At 40.3% G+C, this 16727-nt stretch overlaps 1 protein-coding gene across 2 annotated transcripts in view; it reads left to right on the top strand.

The window, feature by feature from the left end:
- Positions 1-16727, top strand: part of LOC111147067 (WD repeat and FYVE domain containing 2) — a 175750-nt gene that overhangs the window by 78138 nt on the left and 80885 nt on the right. For both annotated transcript variants that reach the window (XR_002640589.1, XM_022502941.1), the window contains exon 3: positions 9162-9235. Coding sequence is in view for 1 of the 2 variants with exons in the window: in XM_022502941.1 (XP_022358649.1) it covers positions 9162-9235 (74 nt within the window). In the remaining variant the exon portion in view is untranslated. The remainder of the gene's footprint in view (positions 1-9161; positions 9236-16727) is intronic.

Here is a 16727-nt window from a genome sequence, read left to right as displayed (position 1 = left end):
AATCAGGAGACCAGACTTGCCTGGTGAAGGCTGTTTGCTCCTGAGCCAACCTGATTTTCCCAGAATTTAGAATTTGGAATAGGAAATTCTTGTGTCAGCCTCAGCTGGTCCCGTGAACTGGGAACATGTAAACCTTATAGCTGTGAGGTATTTGAGTGCATAAAGAACAAGTGAAAACCGATCCCCTTAAAAGGAAGTATGAATCAGAGAGGAAGGACCACTTGGCTCCAGAGGGAAAGAAAGCAAAACAGGTGATGCCTGAAGGTTTTTCTCCTCCTCCTCCTGATCTCCAGAAGCTGGCTCTGCTTCTGCCTTTGAATTCAAGAAATATGTCCAAGAGTGCTAACATTCCCTCCAGTGGGTTTCTCTGCCTCCTAACTGCAAGTTTCTGACATGGCCTAGCCATGATTGTATACCTCCCAATTCCTGCCTGTTCAGTTTCTCCGGGATCTCTATGAACTTCAAAGAGAAAAGACGGAGCCATGTCCCAGTTGATGGCACTGTGCTGTTGAGCTGAAAATAGACTGGGAAGAGTGAGGGCAAGTAAAGAAGAAAAGCAGAAAGAGATATTGATGCTGTTTAATTTCTTTGGACAGTTCATTCAACAGATTTTAAAAGTTTCTTCCATACTCAACATCGTGCAGTGTCCCAAGGATATAGTGGTTAAGTAGGGCATATGATTCCTGTCTTCATGGTGTGTACAGTCTTGGTGGGGAAGGCGAACTTAAAATAAACACCACTCACGCTGTGTGCTGAGTGATATAACGGGAAATAGGCGTCATAGGAACATGGTCACAAAGGTTCCCTGAAGAAAGCCCCATTTAAAACCCTGCTGCCTATAGAGAATTTGGGGTGACTGATGACTTGTTTTGTAATTTCCTATGTGCCAATTTTTACGGGTGACTGATAAATGAGAGCATTTCCTTACCTAATATTCTTTTGAAAAATCGTATCTTCTTTTTTTTTTTTTTTTAAAGATTTTATTTATTTAGTTGACAGAGAGAGATCACAAGCAGGCAGAGAGGCAGGCAGAGAGAGAGGAGGAAGCAGGCTCCCTGCTGAGCAGAGAGCCCGATGTGGGGCTCGATCCCAGGACCCTGAGATCATGACCCGAGCTGAAGGCAGAGGCTTAACCCACTGAGCCACCCAGGCGCCCCAATCATATCTTCTTGATGTACGTCGTGTGCTAGCTGCTTATTGCCTGTGAGAAGGTCAAGTTACGACGTACCCAACTGGGACCTCTTGGAGCTTGGAAACCAGAGAGGGGCCTTTCTGAGGGTATAGAGTTGAGGTTTCAGTTGTAGCCATAAACGATTATTTGTTCCAGGCTTCTAATAGGTACCATTTCAGCCAACGCGTCTCTGCAGAGGGAAAAAACAAAACAAAACCAAATATGAAAAGCATAGGCATTTCCTTTTTCATGGTTGAATTATTTTAGATTTGCTTTTTAAACTCGGTTTGCCATTCATGGGGTCAAACAAAGGGATGGAGGAGAGAAATCTCCAGCAGGAGCCAGGGAGGCAGGTGTTGGAGATTTTGCTTATTGTATTAAAGTATTGGGTATCATGTCTGGGCCTTTACGGCCAGCTTTCCCCCGTGGGCATGGGGATAGGTGAAGCAGCTTGGCTGCCAAGGATGTGGTGACTGGGAGGTGAAGAGGCCCGGAGCCGTAGGACTGAGGGTGTGCCGGGCAGTTGGAAAATCTCTGTGGGTTCTGTAGTTGATGGGGCAAGCAGGTGGTATTTACTTTGGCTCCTCGGTGTTTATGAATTTGTCCCCACAGCGGAACAGAAGACGGTTTTTCAAAGATAAGTGCAGATCAGAGGCGCACCTAACACAGCAATAAAATGACCTGTGTTTTTCCAGCTCTCCGCCTTGGCGTGGTTGAGTTGGCATTTGCCCCGTCTGGAGCTTTGTACTTGGGACCCCCTCAGTTTTTCACACAAGGCCGGCAGCTTGACGATTTGCTTGGCTAACTTTTAATGTATAGGAACTCGAGTCCTCACTGAAAAGTGGAGTTTTGAACCACTGCTTCCTGGTTTTTATCAAAAAGCCTGTTTGAAAGAAAGACTGCTTATGGAGGGCCGTATGGCTGCCATGCGGTGTGATGGCTCATCGACACAGTCTTCCCACTTTGGGTTAGTCCTCTGTGGGAATGCCTGTCTTCACTGCGTCCTCTGCTCGGACCGATGTGTTGCATATATGAGATGCTTTATGGCTCTTTTTGAGGTAATTGTCTACCATAGTGCTCAGCGTGCCTCTGAGGAAGCACTGAGGGGGCTTTGCTTTCTCTAAGGCAGAACTTACCAGCCTGTGTGCCGCATCAGGTGCTGGGATGATCCAAGCGGATTATAGACCCTGAGAGCTGATCTTCGGAGCTGGGCAGGAAATCCGGTCATCCAGGCCCTGCAGATCTCTTCCGTTGACTCCAGTGGCTGTTCAGATCTAGTTTTCTGTATGTATCGTGAGTTGAAAAAGGTTGGGGGGACAGCTCTAGGGACCTGGTTCACAGTCCTTATGGATCATTGTAAAACATGGAACCTATTATGTTTGCCAACAGATCTTTATTCTCATTTTCTTTCTGTTCTTTTTTTTTTTTTTCCCTGTTCTTACACATACTATCTTTAGTCGTGACATTTTGCTTATTTCTATTGTTTGGTTTCATTGTGATGCTTTTTTCTTTTTTTAAAGATTTTATTTATTTAACAGAGAGCACAAGCAGGCAGAGTGGCAGGCAGAGAGAGAGGGGGAAGCAGTTTCCTTGCCAAGCAAGGATCCCGATGTGGGACTCGATCCCAGTACTCTGGGATCATGACCTGAGCCAAAGGCAGACGCCCAACTGACTGAGCCACCCAGGCGCCCCTCATTGTGTCTGCTTTTTAAGTCATTTCAAATTCCTTGTGAAATGAGGTAGGGAATGCATTAAATTATCTTAGTTAAGACAGAGAGATGAAGTTTGGACATAGGCTTACTGTTTACATGAAATTCACCCCCAAATATGTATTTTTTAAGATTGGAGTTTTCAAAATAGCTTGTATGTTGGAACCCGTGCCTGGGTGGGAAACTAGAATTGGATTTTCATTTTTGCTGCCAATTTGCTGAGTCATTTCAGGCAAATCCTTTACATTTTTCCCTGCTCTGGAGCCTGATGAATAAACTGTCCCATTTCCTTTGATCTCAAATTTGCAAAAATATTTTGATTGTGAGTTATATTAAGTAAGTAATTTATAAAGTATTTTCAGGTTCTTGGTGCTTTAACAATGTAGACTATAGCTAATCTGTACCCAAGGGGGATTAGGAAAAGACTGACCAATATGTGAGGTTGTGACTAGATTGATTTCCTTTTCCTTTAGTTCTACAGCAACAGATAATGTGAAAATAGAGGATTTAGAAAATTAAAATGAGTAATATGTTCACATACTGTATACCTGGGTTGGAAATGGGTCATTTTGCATGTAAATTGCAAGTGTTGAATTTTCCATGGGTCAAAGGAGAACTTTGTGTAATTTAAGACAATCGGTGGAACTGGTTTGTGTGTTTTCCTATCTCTTCTACTGGATTTATTGAAGTTTGGGGGGAAATTCATGTGGATAGATTAGTAGTAAAAACTATTTAAAATAATGAATTTGGCATTTCTGTTTTTATAAGGTGGTGATTGTTTTGGTGACTTATAGACAACATCTTTAACTCAATTGAGGGACTTTCTTGGCAGACTAGGGGATATGGGTATAATTGGGAAATGCTCATCTTATTATTTTATACCTTATTTCAAATAACTCCTTGGTTCCTAGTTGTGAAGCATATTATTCTTTTGTTGGTTTCTTTTGGTATAGGTTTTGTTAGGGAACCATATGTAAAGGCAATTCACTGTTTTTACTATCAACATTTTAAAAAATAGTTATGTAATATGATCTTTAATTCTGTATTTACTAAGAAGAAAATATGCCCAAGGAACTTCTGATTTTTAATTAAATGAAAACATGAATTATCCAAGGTAAAAATAATGGATTATTAACTAATCTGAATAATTATAGCATTTATTTAGCATATTCTTGTTTGATTTTCATATGACAGAGTTTTAAAAAATTTTTTTGAACTTAGATCTTAAACTTGTAGCTATAACTTAAAACCTGTCTGGGAGAAAAAATGACCACTGCTAATTCACTATAATTTTGCTGATATTACTCAGACTAAATTAAAAGGAAACAAGTGGTTAGTTTTAGTAGAGTGCATAAAATATTTGCTTGAAATGGAAAATGATTTTTAATGCTGGGCAACTGAAGTCCTAAATATAAGTGTTCTTAGTAAAACATGGGTTAAATATTGTAAACCTAATAAATATTGTCTTGTGATAAACAGGACTGAATGACATAGTGTCCGTGAATTAAATATTTATTGTGTGGTGGTGGGGTGCTCCTTGAAGTTTTTTAAAGATTTTATTTGTTTATTTGAGAGGGAGAGAATAAGAGTGGAGGGGAGGGGCAGAGGGAGAGGGAGAAACAGATTTCTTGCTGAGCGGGGAACCTGATGTGGAGCTCAGTCCCAGGACCCCGAGATCATGACCTGCGCCAAAGGCCAATGCCGACAGAGCCACCCAGGCACCCCTCCTTGAAGTCCTTTTATTGTAGGATCCTCATATTCAGCTTGATCAGGATTCCTTTAATACCTGAAGTTTTGTTCATGGAAGTACCGTTGTTGGCTTAGTTTTAAAGAGACCACTAGAATATCCCATGAGGATTAGTAATGCCTTTACCATTGTAAAGCAGTCAGTGTGGATTTCAATCCACAGCTTTAGTGAAACTTGTGTTTGAGTAAAGTCCAACCAATAAGCAAAGGACAGAAAATAAATCAGTCATAAAAAGAAAAGAATTATAGGCATAAATAACAGAAATTAGGTAACCCTCCCATAAGTGTATTTTGAGAATGCCTTCTCAACTTTTTTTTTTAAAAGCAAGATCCATATATATATATATATATATATATATATATATTTTTTTTTTTTTTTGGAGACCACTTGATGGATAGAAGTATTAGAAATACAAGTAGCCAATTTCTCTGTAATCCATTTAATCACTAACGCTGTTGAGATTGATGTCAGTCTCTTGAGTTCCATTTCTTTGGGGCTTATATCCCCTAGGCTTTTCTCCCTTCAAATTAAATGGTCATTAATATAACCACCCAGACTGGGGCTTCTCTTTATTTCAGTTTTTCCTAAACCTTATGCTGAATACCTGCCTAAAACTATAAAGATTTCATTTTAAAAAATTCTCAATGTTATGAAAGCATTTAATTTTTAAAATAAGATTTTGACCGGCCATCAAGGTCTAAAGTCCTGATACTTACATAAGAGACTATTATTTTTCATTACTCATAGACCTCCACAAATTTCTTTTCCATCTTATTTGTGCCTTTTAGTATCTTCCAGAAATTTTGCCAAATAACTTCTTTTGGCTATCCTCAGTCTGAAACAGAAAAGAGAAAGGTCCAGTCTTAATCAGATAGCATAGAAATGAGTTCTTGGGGTGCCCAGGTGGCTCAGTGGGTTAAAGCCTCTGCCTTTGGCTCAGGTCATGATCTCAGGGTCCTGGGATCGAGCCCCACATTGGGCTCTCTGCTCATCATGGAGCCTGCTTCCTCTCCTCTCTCTCTGCCTTTCTGCCTACTTGTGATCTCTGTCAAATAAATAAAATCTTTTTTAAAAATGAGTTTTTGTACTATTTTATTGAGGAATAAACCAAGGGCATTGTTTTTCTTAGGTTTTAATAGACATGTTGGGAAAAAAATGGGAACCTAATGGTATAACATCAGCAAGACTAGTGGCAAGGCCTTGAATTTCAGTTACTGGGTTTGTGTAGGAACAGTCCCAGGCAAACTCCATACAGATGGTATATGTGGGAGGCCTTGGCAAATGGGGGTTGCCCCACAAAGCTTACCAGGTGTGGTTATCCTTTCTTGTGGGGAAAACAGTTAAAGGTGGGGGAAATAAATCTTGAGGTTTTGTATCATGCTGTATTTATTTCATCTCGAGTTCAAGGATGCAGCTTTGAAGGAGAAAGTCAGTGGAGGAGCTGTATTGTCATTTTATGGGTCTGGTCAGCCATTTCACTGAGCCTTTGGAAAAAGCCCTGCAAGGTGGGAGAGTAGAAAGCGCTCAGCCATTTCATCTCTGACCTCAACTTTTAGCCATCAGTGGAGCAATTCTTTATTGACCTAGGAACTATTAGTATTTTATCATTTAAAGCTGAATTCTTACTTGTGAAACATCACATTTTTGCAATGTAGCTATAAATATTGTGGCTTAAATCATATTTTATTTGTTTTTTTTCCTACCCTTCCTGCTGAGGGACCCCTTTTACCATTTGGCCAGAATTACCATTAATTTACTGTGACTTGTTATCCTTCCCAGACAGTTTTTCCCCTTTGGTATTTTCTTCCATGGATAGGAGCCCATTTTGTATGGGCCATGAGACTAGTCTTTCAGAGACTGCTTTTTTTGTTAATTTCTGGTGAGTTGAAATTAGAAGGATCTCTCTTGTCAATCTGTCTATTCCCCGATTTCCCAAAAGGAAAGGCATTTACTGTAACAACAGATACGGGCATCAATATTCTCTTCAGTCCACTCCCTGTCTCCTCGGCCCTACCAGGGCTTATGGGTAACCAGCCCAGGGCCTATTCCTCTGAGAGTGTCACAGTTGGGAAATGGTTTGAGGAGCATCAGAAGGCTCACCTACCAAAAGTCTTTTGCTACACACACACACACACAGAACATACACAAGTGTGTGTGCACACACACGCACACACATGGGTTTGCTTGGTGTTTTACCAATAATGCTCCATTGGATGGGTGGCTTTGTTTTTGGGGGCAGCTGGAAGCTAATGCTCTTTAGCTCTGGCAATCCCCTGTCTAGAACCATCTTGGGTTCAAGTATATGTGTTCTAGAACAACAGGATTTCTAAAGTAAATTTTATTTGTTTATGGGATTCTCTGGGAAAGGTCTCTTCCTTTTGAATTCTGGTGATGTTTTCTTCCTGTAAACATAAAGTGATTTGGACTATAATGGTGACGTTGGGATGAGTCTTCCAGTTCCTGTACACGGTTGGGGCCACAATCTATAAATTCCTTGATGACAGCTGTAATTCCTTATCTATCATTATATCACATGCCTGGAACGCAGTAAGCATTCTGCATTTTTGTTGAAAGAATAATAGGAAATCTAGTAAAAGGGCGAAGAAATCCAGAAAGAAAGAAATAGCAATGTAGATGTCAGGGTGGCCTACGCAGTGTTGTAAAAAAGTCATTTAAGTCACATTCAGAGAGCAGTTTGTTTTCTAACTATTACATAAGCAGATATGACCTTTGGAGGAAATCACACAGAAGAGACTTTTTTATATGGTCAGACAGGCAGCTAAATGATAAAGTTATTCTTGACCAGTTTGTAGCCCTTTGGGGTTTTGTTTCATAGGCTCATGCTTATATCTTAGTACACCATAAGATATTTAAAACTTTTAACAGGAATAGCAAAAGAGTAAGACTAATACAGTAATAATCTTGTCACATGAACACAGAAACAGTTCCATTTCTCCATGTATGTTTTTAGGTGTCCATGTACTTTATGCGGTTGTAATCACAATGTATTTTTTCTTTTGTTCTTTTCAGCTAACATGATAATTTTCCACAAAATCATTAGATTTTAATTCTGAATACATGTTATAGGCTTATGAGACCTTGCATCTTAAAACCTGCCTAGAAATTGTGCCGACATAATTGATGGGCTACAGGCGAGAAAGAATGACTTCCTTAGGGCAGTGCATTAAATATCATTTGACTACTTTTTGTAGCAGTGTCCTTTTGGGAATCCAGTTTAATTTTGTGGCTGATCAGGGTAAAGATACTCTGCTGTTCTGGTAGAAGTGTGGGGGAGGGGGGAGTTATTCTTTGTGTTTCCATTTTCTGAATATATCATGATTGAAAATTAGAAAAAAGCAAATACTTCATGTGGTTTGAAAGATCTTTTTTGTGTTCAGGGTCCTTTTATAGAGAATAAAAAAATGTTACTAAGTGATCTGTTATGCTGTGGCTCTCTTAGTAGAACTTGAAATTTTTTTATAGTTTAGAGGTAATCTAAGTAGGGTATTTCAAAATAGGACTGCGTGTTTGAATGAAGTCTTTGAACCTTCTCCAACTTCTTTATTCCTGTGTGACCTTGAGTAAGACATCTAATCATAACTGGAAAGTAGGAGTAAAGCTGGCTGAGGCTGATTCTGATTACGATGATGAGCATTTTGTCATGTATGGGGCTACTGTGAGGGCGGAGGAGAAATTTAAAAATTGTGTTGGAATTGTTTTTAGAGCAGCTATTTCAGTGTAGCGTAAACTGTCAACAGGCCCCATTCTTACAAGCCGGTGGCAATAGAGAAGGCAGGGATGGGGAAGCTTTCTGCTCAGTAAGCACTTCTTGCCCACACTGGCTTCAAGTTATGCTCAGTTTACTTCTCAGGTATACTCAGGTAGTAGCCAATTTTGCAGAACAGGGAGGCTCTACCCAGACTTGATTTCTTTCCTATGCAGCCTGGCTCTGTGTCCAGCTGGTTCCCCTAAACAAGACAGATCCTCAGTCTTTTTCACTCAGCAGCCTTCAATGCTGAGGGTAAAAAGACTTGTTCTTTTAGTCCACATGCCCCAAAACAATTCGGAATCAAAAACCAGATTTTTATACTAGTGTGTGTACATGAGGGACGGAAGGAATTATAAGATCTTTATATTTTTTCCCTAGTTGAGAAAAGATAGGTTTTTTCTATTAAAGATGGGGTTTGAGTGGAAGAGATAGATCGAGGGCAGAGGGATTACACAGCACAAAATATTGTTAATCTAGTCAAGCAAATTTCGATTCCATACTGTCGGAACAGCTGAGACCAAGCACCTTGGAACTAGTCCAGTTTGAAAATATCTTACTCGTTATATTCATTAAAAGGATAACTGAAAAAACTAGGGGTTGGTTGTAAGATTACTGTTTTTATTTTTTGGTGAGTGGGCGTTAAATGAACTGTTTTTCAGGAAATAATGGGGAAAAAATAGCCACACACTCTTAGCTAGTTAGTCACTCCTGAATCGATGAGAGTCATCATTTTGTTAATTTCATCAACATGTTCATTTCTTTCAGCTCCATGTTCATGCATGTCTTTTAACCCGGAAACAAGAAGACTGTCCATAGGTCTAGACAATGGTACAATCTCAGTAAGTACACATAAATAAGATTTCCAGTTGAACTACTTCCCTTCCTGTGGAGTACGTGTATATGTATTGTGATGAGAATTATTTATTAGTTGTTTTTTTCAAATGAACAAATTAGTTTTCTTGCTAACTGAAGTGGAAATTGCAGTGCAGCAGATTATGGTGAAGTGTAGGGAGAGCTGATATCAGTCTCCGTTTAAATGTTGACAAGATTCAGCTTGCCTTCCCATGGACCCAGTGGCTAGAATGGAAGCTTTACGAGGCCCCTGAGTGAACCCTGTGAATCTCTGTGTTAGTGAGAGCACGTGGGGATACTTGAGGCTGTGATCAGATGGTTAATCATGGTGTCATGTGCTTCCTCAGACAAGTGACAGAACACAAGGGAAATGTCTTCTCAGACCTGCATGTCTGATCTCTGATACTTGATGTTTTTTTCCTTTCCCTCTTCTTCTGCTCCTTCTTGTCTTAACTCCCTCTAGCTGTGAAGAGAGCCCTGTAAATTGTATGAATTTGTTTAAAAAAAAAAAAAAAATCACAGAATCTACATTAGGCTGTAGGGTAGAGTCAGATAAATATTAGGCTTTTTTTTTTTTTTTTTTTTTTTTAAACTGTAGCTCTTGAGGGAACTGAAGTGATTAGGGATTGGGAGTTTCAGGTTCTACTTCTTAACTTAAACATTTTTTAAAAAATATGTTTAGTTTCAGCTACTGTTTTAACCAAGTGCAACAAGACTGATCTGGCAAATTCTCCATTTTGGTAAATTATGCATTATTGCCTGCAGTCCTGACAAGAGAGGCCCTGCTTTGGGACCTGTGAATTAAAGGACCCTGTTCTGCCTGGCCACATTTCCCTAGAGAATGAAGGACCCTAAGAGGTCCAGGGGATGTGCCCAGCCTAGGCTCTCATGCCACCTACCCCCGTGTTCTGAGTACCTGACTTGAATTTTCCTGACCCCAAACAGCTTAAAGTCTGTCTGCATATACTGTATTGTGGAACTTAAAGGAGTCTAGAAATTTTAAATTCCTTCTGGTACCTCCAGGTAGTTGAAGGTATATTTATTAAGATTTGAGGGAGTGACCATATTTTATTTAATAGTTTGACTTGATATATAACTTTTAAATATTTAGACATATGGAATGTGATTTCCATCTGTAATCATAACCTGATTCTTACAAGGGGTCTAAAGAGGTGGGCTTGGAATTTTTCATTTGGTCTTTAGTCAAAACATTTGTTTGGTAACTCTTAATGGAAATTTTCACAGTATTATTAAATATGTATCTGCCTGTTGACAAATATTTATGGAATTTCTATAATGTCCAGTGCAGTTGGGAGGTGTGTAAACTCTGTTCTGTAGGAGGACAGCAGAGAGGTAAATGATACGGATCTTCATCTGGTTTAAGGAGAGTTATTTTTAAAAAGTGGGGTGTGGGGAGGGATAAATTTATTTTTGAAAAATGAAGGGGGGTAACTGGATTGTTCAGTGAACTGAAGTTCACTGCAAAGGAAATCTGAAAAGATGAGCTAAGATCTATATATTGTCCCAGTAGTTCGTGGAATAGTATATGTAACACTCACTGTCCATGAAAAGACTTAAGTGTTTATAACTATGGGTGAGTCTTTGAATTTTTTAAAATCAGTGTAGGTGGTTCATGGGTGCTGATAAATTTGGCTTTAAAGGCGAGAAAGGTGACCAAAGTAAGTTATGGAGCATTCTGGCTATTTAATGTGTATAACAGGAGAGACCATCTTAGCCATTATTTGTTTAGTGAATGAAACTGCCAGAGAGGTGGAACATAAATCAGGGGGGCTAGCTTGGGATGCTCCTGGTGTAGCCATACCGTGTGGATATCCCAAGCCTTACCTTACCCTGATCTCCTAGAAAAGATTAAGAACCCAACTTCTATGACATAATTTCCTTAAAAGAACCTGTTTTATATTGTCAAAGCGGATGAGTTGTAGACACTCTCTATTCTCATTTGAAGAACTGTGAAGAGCTGAGTTAGGAAAGGCACACGGAGAAAAGGCCTTGTTTAAGGTTCCACGTCCTCACTGGGGTTAGAAATACTTACACAAAGTCTCAGCTTTCCGGACCTGAGAAATGCTATGCAGAGACTGCTCATTCTCTGTTCCCTGAGTATAGCAGATAAACTTTAAAGAGAAGTAACTAACTAGTTAACTTTGGGGGGGGGTGGGCTGGTGAACTTATTTAAAAAAAAAGAAAGGAGGACATCAGAATGTAAGTCCTCGTGTCTCTTTATTCTGCTGAATGAAAAAGATTGAAGAGACAGTTAACCTTACATAACTGAAATGAATTAGAGATGAAGTGGAGACAGCCAGTACAGACTATGGTTTCAAAAACTTGTCTGCAAAAGGAAGGAGAGGGAGGGTGAGCGCTGCAGCAGGATGAGACATTAGACAAGCACCAGGGGGTTCCTGAGCTACTGGGAGAATTTAGCTTTGGAGAAGAGTGGAGAAACTGTTGAGATAGAGAGAAAGGCTGAGGCAGTTGTGAGATGCAGGAGAGGAATGACCTTTTCAGTTTCTCCTGAAGTAGCAAGTTAGATCACCTATTCAGAGAAGCTAGAGGGGGTGAGGGTGTGTTTTCATGTCTATACATTTCATTCTTGCTAATCTTAGAACCCTGATCCCCCTTCTGCCATCTTGGTGTACAGAGTCCCAATTCTTTCTCATCGCCTTGTTCCAATGTCATCTCCTTTTTTTGTGCTTTGGTTTTTGTTTGGTTGAATGGTTCCTCAGCCCTTCCAATTGAAATGAATCACACACATTACTCCATAGGTTAGCTCTATTATATTGCTCATTTAACTTGCTTTGTAAAAAGTCTTTAAGTCTGTCTCCTCCATTAAAGTGTTGAGTGTTGAGGAGTTGGCCCGTCCCTTACTCATCATAGTAGGGTTCCTTGTACAAATTAGGGACTCAATGAATAATTTGTTAGATGAGTTGCGTACTAAAGTACAAACGCTATTATTATTTAGTAGAGCTGGCTGTACTAAGTACCTGCTTGAATTCTGAGATAGCTTATTTGCATAATTCTGTTGCCATTCAAAATATTTGTCACAATGGGATTATCTTCTGCAGCGGAAAACATTATGCCCAATAGTTTAATTCATCTTGAGTTTTCAGAAATGTCATCTGTTTTAATGTCAAAGAAGTCACTCATATTGTGCAGACTGTTATTCATGCTAAAGTAGGACTTAGAAATTTTCTTTTTTAAAATTTTATTTATTTATTAAAGATTTATTTGGTATTTATTTGAGACAAAGCATGAGCAGAGGGAAGAGGCAGAGGGAGAGGGAAGCCCGAGGCGGGGCTTGATCCCAAGACCCTGGGACCATAACCAAAGCCGAAGGCAGATGCTTAACTGACTGAGCCACCCAGGTGCCCTTTCCTTTCCTTTCCTTTCTTTTCCTTTTGCTATTCCTTTCCATTTAAAAAAAATTTTTTTTAAAGTTTCTTTTAAAAATTTATTTGTTTGACATAGAGAGACCCAGCGAGAGAGGGAACACAAGCAGGGTGGGTGGGAGAGGGAGAAGCAGACTTCCTGCCAAGCTGGGAGCCCGATGTGGGGCTCGACCCCAGGACCCCAGGATCATGACCCGAGCTGGGCGGATACTTAACAACTAAGCCACCCAGGTGCCCCTTTTATTTTTTTAAAGATTTTTGTTTTTAATTTATTCATATGTGGGAGAGAGCAAGCCAGTGAGAGCATGAGCAAGGGGGAGGGGCAGACTCTCTGCTGAGCTGGAAGCTGGACACTGGTCGATCCCAGGACCCTGGGATCAAGACCTGAGCCAAAGGTAGATGCTAAGTGACTGGCCCACCCAGGACTCTGAAATTTTTTATCACAGTATCTCATGTATTCTAGCCAACCAACAAATAAATCTAAACATCAACAATGTGCAAAATAGTAAGTTCGATTCTAACATGTGGCTCCTGGTCTCAGAAAGCTTATTCAGTTGGGGGGAAAGGGGAGCATGAAATTGTGAAATAAGTAACACAGAGTAAAAAAAAAATAACAGCCCCAGCAGCAGTACACCAGTGAGTGTGATGTTGATGGGACAGTGAGGGCAGGGGAGCGTGGGAGGTAATGGTCCGGGTCAGCCCCGTGGAGACAGGCTGTGAGCTGGGTTTAGAAGATGGGCTAGGATTTCGCTGGCTGAAGATGGGAAGGTAAGGTATTTCAGGTAAAGTGAATGGCATAGGAGAAGAGAGCATGGTGGTAAGGAGAGGGCAAGAAGTGTTTGGAGAGAAATGAACTAGTCTGAGAAGTGGCCTGTTAAATACACAAGGTGTCTGGGGTCCTGGCCCAGGATGAGTAGTTGGCATTTGAAGGAGCTGGGTCCCCAACAAGGCAGCTCTCCCTCCAGCACCACAGAGAGGATACACCACAGGTATTGAGAGAGGATAATTGGTGAGGAAATGTCCACACAGAAATGAAAGAACTTCCTTAAACTAATTTTCACCGACTCTACTGAATAATGGCTTAGTCGTAGAGGTATATAGATGCTAATCTTCATAACTATATAGATTTTCTGCTTCATCAGAACCGCTAGTGAGCCAGAGTTTTTATTGAAATCTTGCTGGATAAATGCCTATTCATTGAAATCCCCCCCCCCGCCCCGAGCAAATGATAAATCTCTGTTTTCTGAAGATTGTTTTCATATATTTGTTTATGTTAAATTTGGGATGAGAAGGAAAGATTGATCTGTGTAATGGTTAGCATTCAGGATAATGATTATTATATAATAATAAGTGATATATTTTTTTAAGAATAAATGATATTGACCATGTATGGACTTATTGCTACTGTTTTGGTAGTTCTTGTGGTTATTATCTTCCTGTAGTATATATTGGTGTTAGTTCACATCGTTGTCCAAGGGAATGAAAGGGGAAAGAGAACTGAACACTGAGCATGCACCATGTCCCAGACATTCTGTTTCATGTACATCCCTTCATTCCAGCATCACAGGAATGCTGTGATGTAGGTGGCATCACTCAGCATTTCTCATAAAAGGACACTAAGGCTTGGAAAGCTCATGTGCTTCTCTAGCGTACGTAGCCAGGAAGCAGCTCTTAGCTGAGCTGGGAACTCTGGGTTCCCCATGAAGCCTGGGGTTTCTCCTTACTCGTGCTGCGGTCCACTACTTTGTCCAGAAAGATTTCCTGCTAAAGGCTTTCCATGCCCTGCCCATTTGTTCTTGCCTGATAGGCAATTATATCTCTACTTACTGAGTATTCTTGGGCGTGGTGCCTCATTTGTTTGTGGGACTGTCTCCTTCACTAGACTCTGAATTGCCTGAAGGCAGAGACCATGTCTGTTTCAGCTGGTGTCCTAACAGAGTTCCCAGGCTGCTGTAGAGGCTTTGTAAAAATGTCAAGTGAGGAGAGAAAGGCATTTCAATTTATGTCATTGGGTTGCTAACACCAGAGTCAGCCACTCCGCCGGCAAAGGTAAATTGCTCTCCACAGTTGACACATGTGAGCGATTCTTGTTTACATGACTAGTTTGGGCATATGGAAGAATTTGATGTCCATACTCTGCTTCTTGAAATTCATAAACAGAGATTCACTAAACAAACAACTAAGAAACCAAAGCAGAGACAGAACATGTTCCTGACAGTTTGTGGGACCTAAAACGATGCTGTTAGTAAGTCTTTCATTGCCTCTTTTTTCACTTAGACTAGAAATCTGTTGAACTTTTGGGATTGCTGAAAGAATAGGCCTTCTCACATCATTTCCTATTATTTAGAGATTCCTGTATTACAGATTAAATTAACAGCTTTACAAGAGCATCGCTCTTTGGTCCCCTGTAGTTATTCCTTATGGGGTGTGTTCTGAAACTGCTTCGTGTAATGGAATTCACAGGGGTATATGCCTTGGCAGGATCTCATAGATAGGGAATCTGTGTCACAGATCACAGAAATCACTCAGGCAAAGAGTCTGGTTGCAATAGGGAGGCAAAAGTGTCTCCTTCCAGAAGGCTGATAGCTTCAAGGGAGAGGTATGTAGTTTCTGTGAGAGAGGATATTACTTTTCCAAGTAAAAGGAGAAATTACCTTTTTGAAAATACAATCCTTAGCATCCACTAGAAGGAGACTGAAGAATCATTAGAGCTGTTTTTATCATCTGAAACCAAGAACTTGAACTCTGCTAGTATTTTACCCTCTTCAGAAGGTCTAAGGTATTGTGACATCTTAGCAGTCCTCTTGTGTTGCCAGGGGAGCAAGATGAGTAATAATTAATTGCAGCATATTGATACTTGGTATATTACTTTCCCTCCTAACAAAGTACTACACACCAAGTGGCTTAAAACAACAGAATTTATTTTCTCACAGTTCTAGAGACTAATGTCCAAAATCAGGATGTCAATAGGGGTCCTTCTGGAGGCTCGAGGAGAGACTCCTTCTTCTTTTTTCCAAGCTTCTGGTGGTTGCTGGAAATCCTTGGCATTCCTTGACTCATAGATGTGTCACCCCAATCCCTGCCTCCGTCTTCATGTCCCCTTCTCTGTGTCTCCGTGTTTACACATGGCTTTCTTATAAGGACACCAGTCACTGGATTAAGAGCTCACCCTAATCCAGTATGATCTCACCTTAACTAATTATAACTGTAAAGACCTTCACTCCAAATGAGGTCACATTCTGAGGTTCTAGGTGGCCATGTGTTTTGGGAAGACACTATTCAACTCGGGGTATCTGATAATATTGTATGTGCAGTATTTCCCTAATAGTGTTCTAACAGTTGATTAGGAAACAATTTGGTGAATATGCAGTATGATACCTTCAGGAAGAGGTATCCAAAGATATTATCCTGTAGGCAGAGATAAGAAAATATTACAATTGGAAAACACCTTCATTTTTCTACAGCTAATGACACCCTTCCCTAGATTAAGTGACGTGTTGGTAGGTCACATGTTAAGATAGTTGGGCAGAGCTAGGATTTCCCTGACCTTTCTGTCAGGTTTTCATTTTATGATACCAGTCTAACTTTTTTCATACAACTCAGACAGCCCAACCACAAGGAATTGCCCTAGGATGGTCACTAACGAATTGGAAGCCTGTGTCATTTCATGCATCTAGCCATTGCTAAAAAGATGAGTTTTTTTTTCTTTTTTTTAAGAGAATTTGAGCTTTTAATGTAATGAGATGTTTTGGAACAGTTGTTTATTACTGTGGGTTGTAATGAGCCTACAGGGACTGAACCCAAATGGTGAAGTCATGCTCTACAGTGATGACAGGTAGCCTACGAATAAAGCATTTCGGCTGGTACCCAAGTTGAGCCTCCAGCTGGGCCACCCTTGCTGGAGAGGTCCCGGTGCATTCCAGGTTTTGTACTTAGAGAATAATTTTTTTTTTCCTGCTTAGCAGTAAGGGTCCTGGGGTGCTGACTTGCTGCTTGCTTTCTGTGTATTCATACAGTGTATTTCACTGAAGATGGTTTCGTCAAAGGAGATACTTATTTTTGTTGTGGGAGTTAC

The sequence above is a fragment of the Enhydra lutris genome, unplaced genomic scaffold, assembly GCF_002288905.1.
Source record: "Enhydra lutris kenyoni isolate GAN:26980312 unplaced genomic scaffold, ASM228890v2 scaffoldscaffold15, whole genome shotgun sequence".
NCBI lineage: Eukaryota > Metazoa > Chordata > Mammalia > Carnivora > Mustelidae > Enhydra > Enhydra lutris.
The sequence above is the reverse complement of the archived record's forward strand: the minus strand, read 5'-3'. Positions and strand labels throughout refer to the sequence as shown.